General features: G+C 41.3%; 1 protein-coding gene across 1 annotated transcript in view; it reads left to right on the top strand.

Moving 5' to 3' along the window:
• Window positions 1-741, top strand: part of LOC119585716 — a gene marked incomplete at its 3' end in the record, with an annotated part of 123,925 nt that overhangs the window by 121,166 nt on the left and 2,018 nt on the right. Inside the window, 1 exon segment of the mRNA XM_037934403.1 lies at window positions 530-741. Coding sequence (XP_037790331.1) covers window positions 530-741 — 212 coding nt within the window.

Genomic DNA, 741 nt, shown 5'->3' with positions numbered 1-741 from the left:
CCCATCTTGCTAAAAAGCAGAGCCTTCAGTAATAACATAGTTTCCCCTACTAACTCTTTGGGTGCTGTTGCAAATAGCTGACTACTTTGTTACTAATGACTTTGCATGATGACTCTGTAATAGAATCACTTATGAAATTCTGTTTTTTCTCTTTCTTATTTGTTCTCTTGAGACTGTACTCTTAATAGAAGAAAAGTTTCTTTGCATTCATTTTCAACTTTTTTTTTTTATCTTCCAGCTAGAACTTTCAGGTGATCTTAGTAACTACTTTGAGTAAGAATACTCATATATCTTCTCTTATATGGATTATACTATTTGTTGTAGTGAGCTAATTTTTTATGCCTGAGTTCATATTTCTGTTCTGTGTAATAGGTATGAACAGTAGATATAAAAACAAACTACTGAGGACTTCATCCAAGTTACTATCATTTGCCATGTTAAGGGGGACCCTCGTAACAGAAATATGAGCCAGTTTGCGTGAGATGACTATACTCTATTCTTTCTGCCAATGTTGATGCCTCTGCTCCAGACAAAGCTGCTCCTCCTCCTGTCTTTGGTTCAGAGGACTTCGCGCCTCAGCCCATGGGAGAAGATCCCTGGGCCTCACCTCAGCCTTCTCAGCCAACGGAAGAGGCTATATCTCAACCGGAGGCGGAGGAGGGCCCCGGGTTTTCAGAGCCCCTTTCCTCCCAAATTACCACAGTTGGTGATGGAGAGGGGTTCCTGCCTGCCACTGACCTT

This window comes from Penaeus monodon, chromosome 20 (assembly GCF_015228065.2).
Source record: "Penaeus monodon isolate SGIC_2016 chromosome 20, NSTDA_Pmon_1, whole genome shotgun sequence".
In the NCBI taxonomy this organism is placed as follows: domain Eukaryota; kingdom Metazoa; phylum Arthropoda; class Malacostraca; order Decapoda; family Penaeidae; genus Penaeus; species Penaeus monodon.
This window is presented reverse-complemented; position numbering and strand designations above follow the sequence as displayed.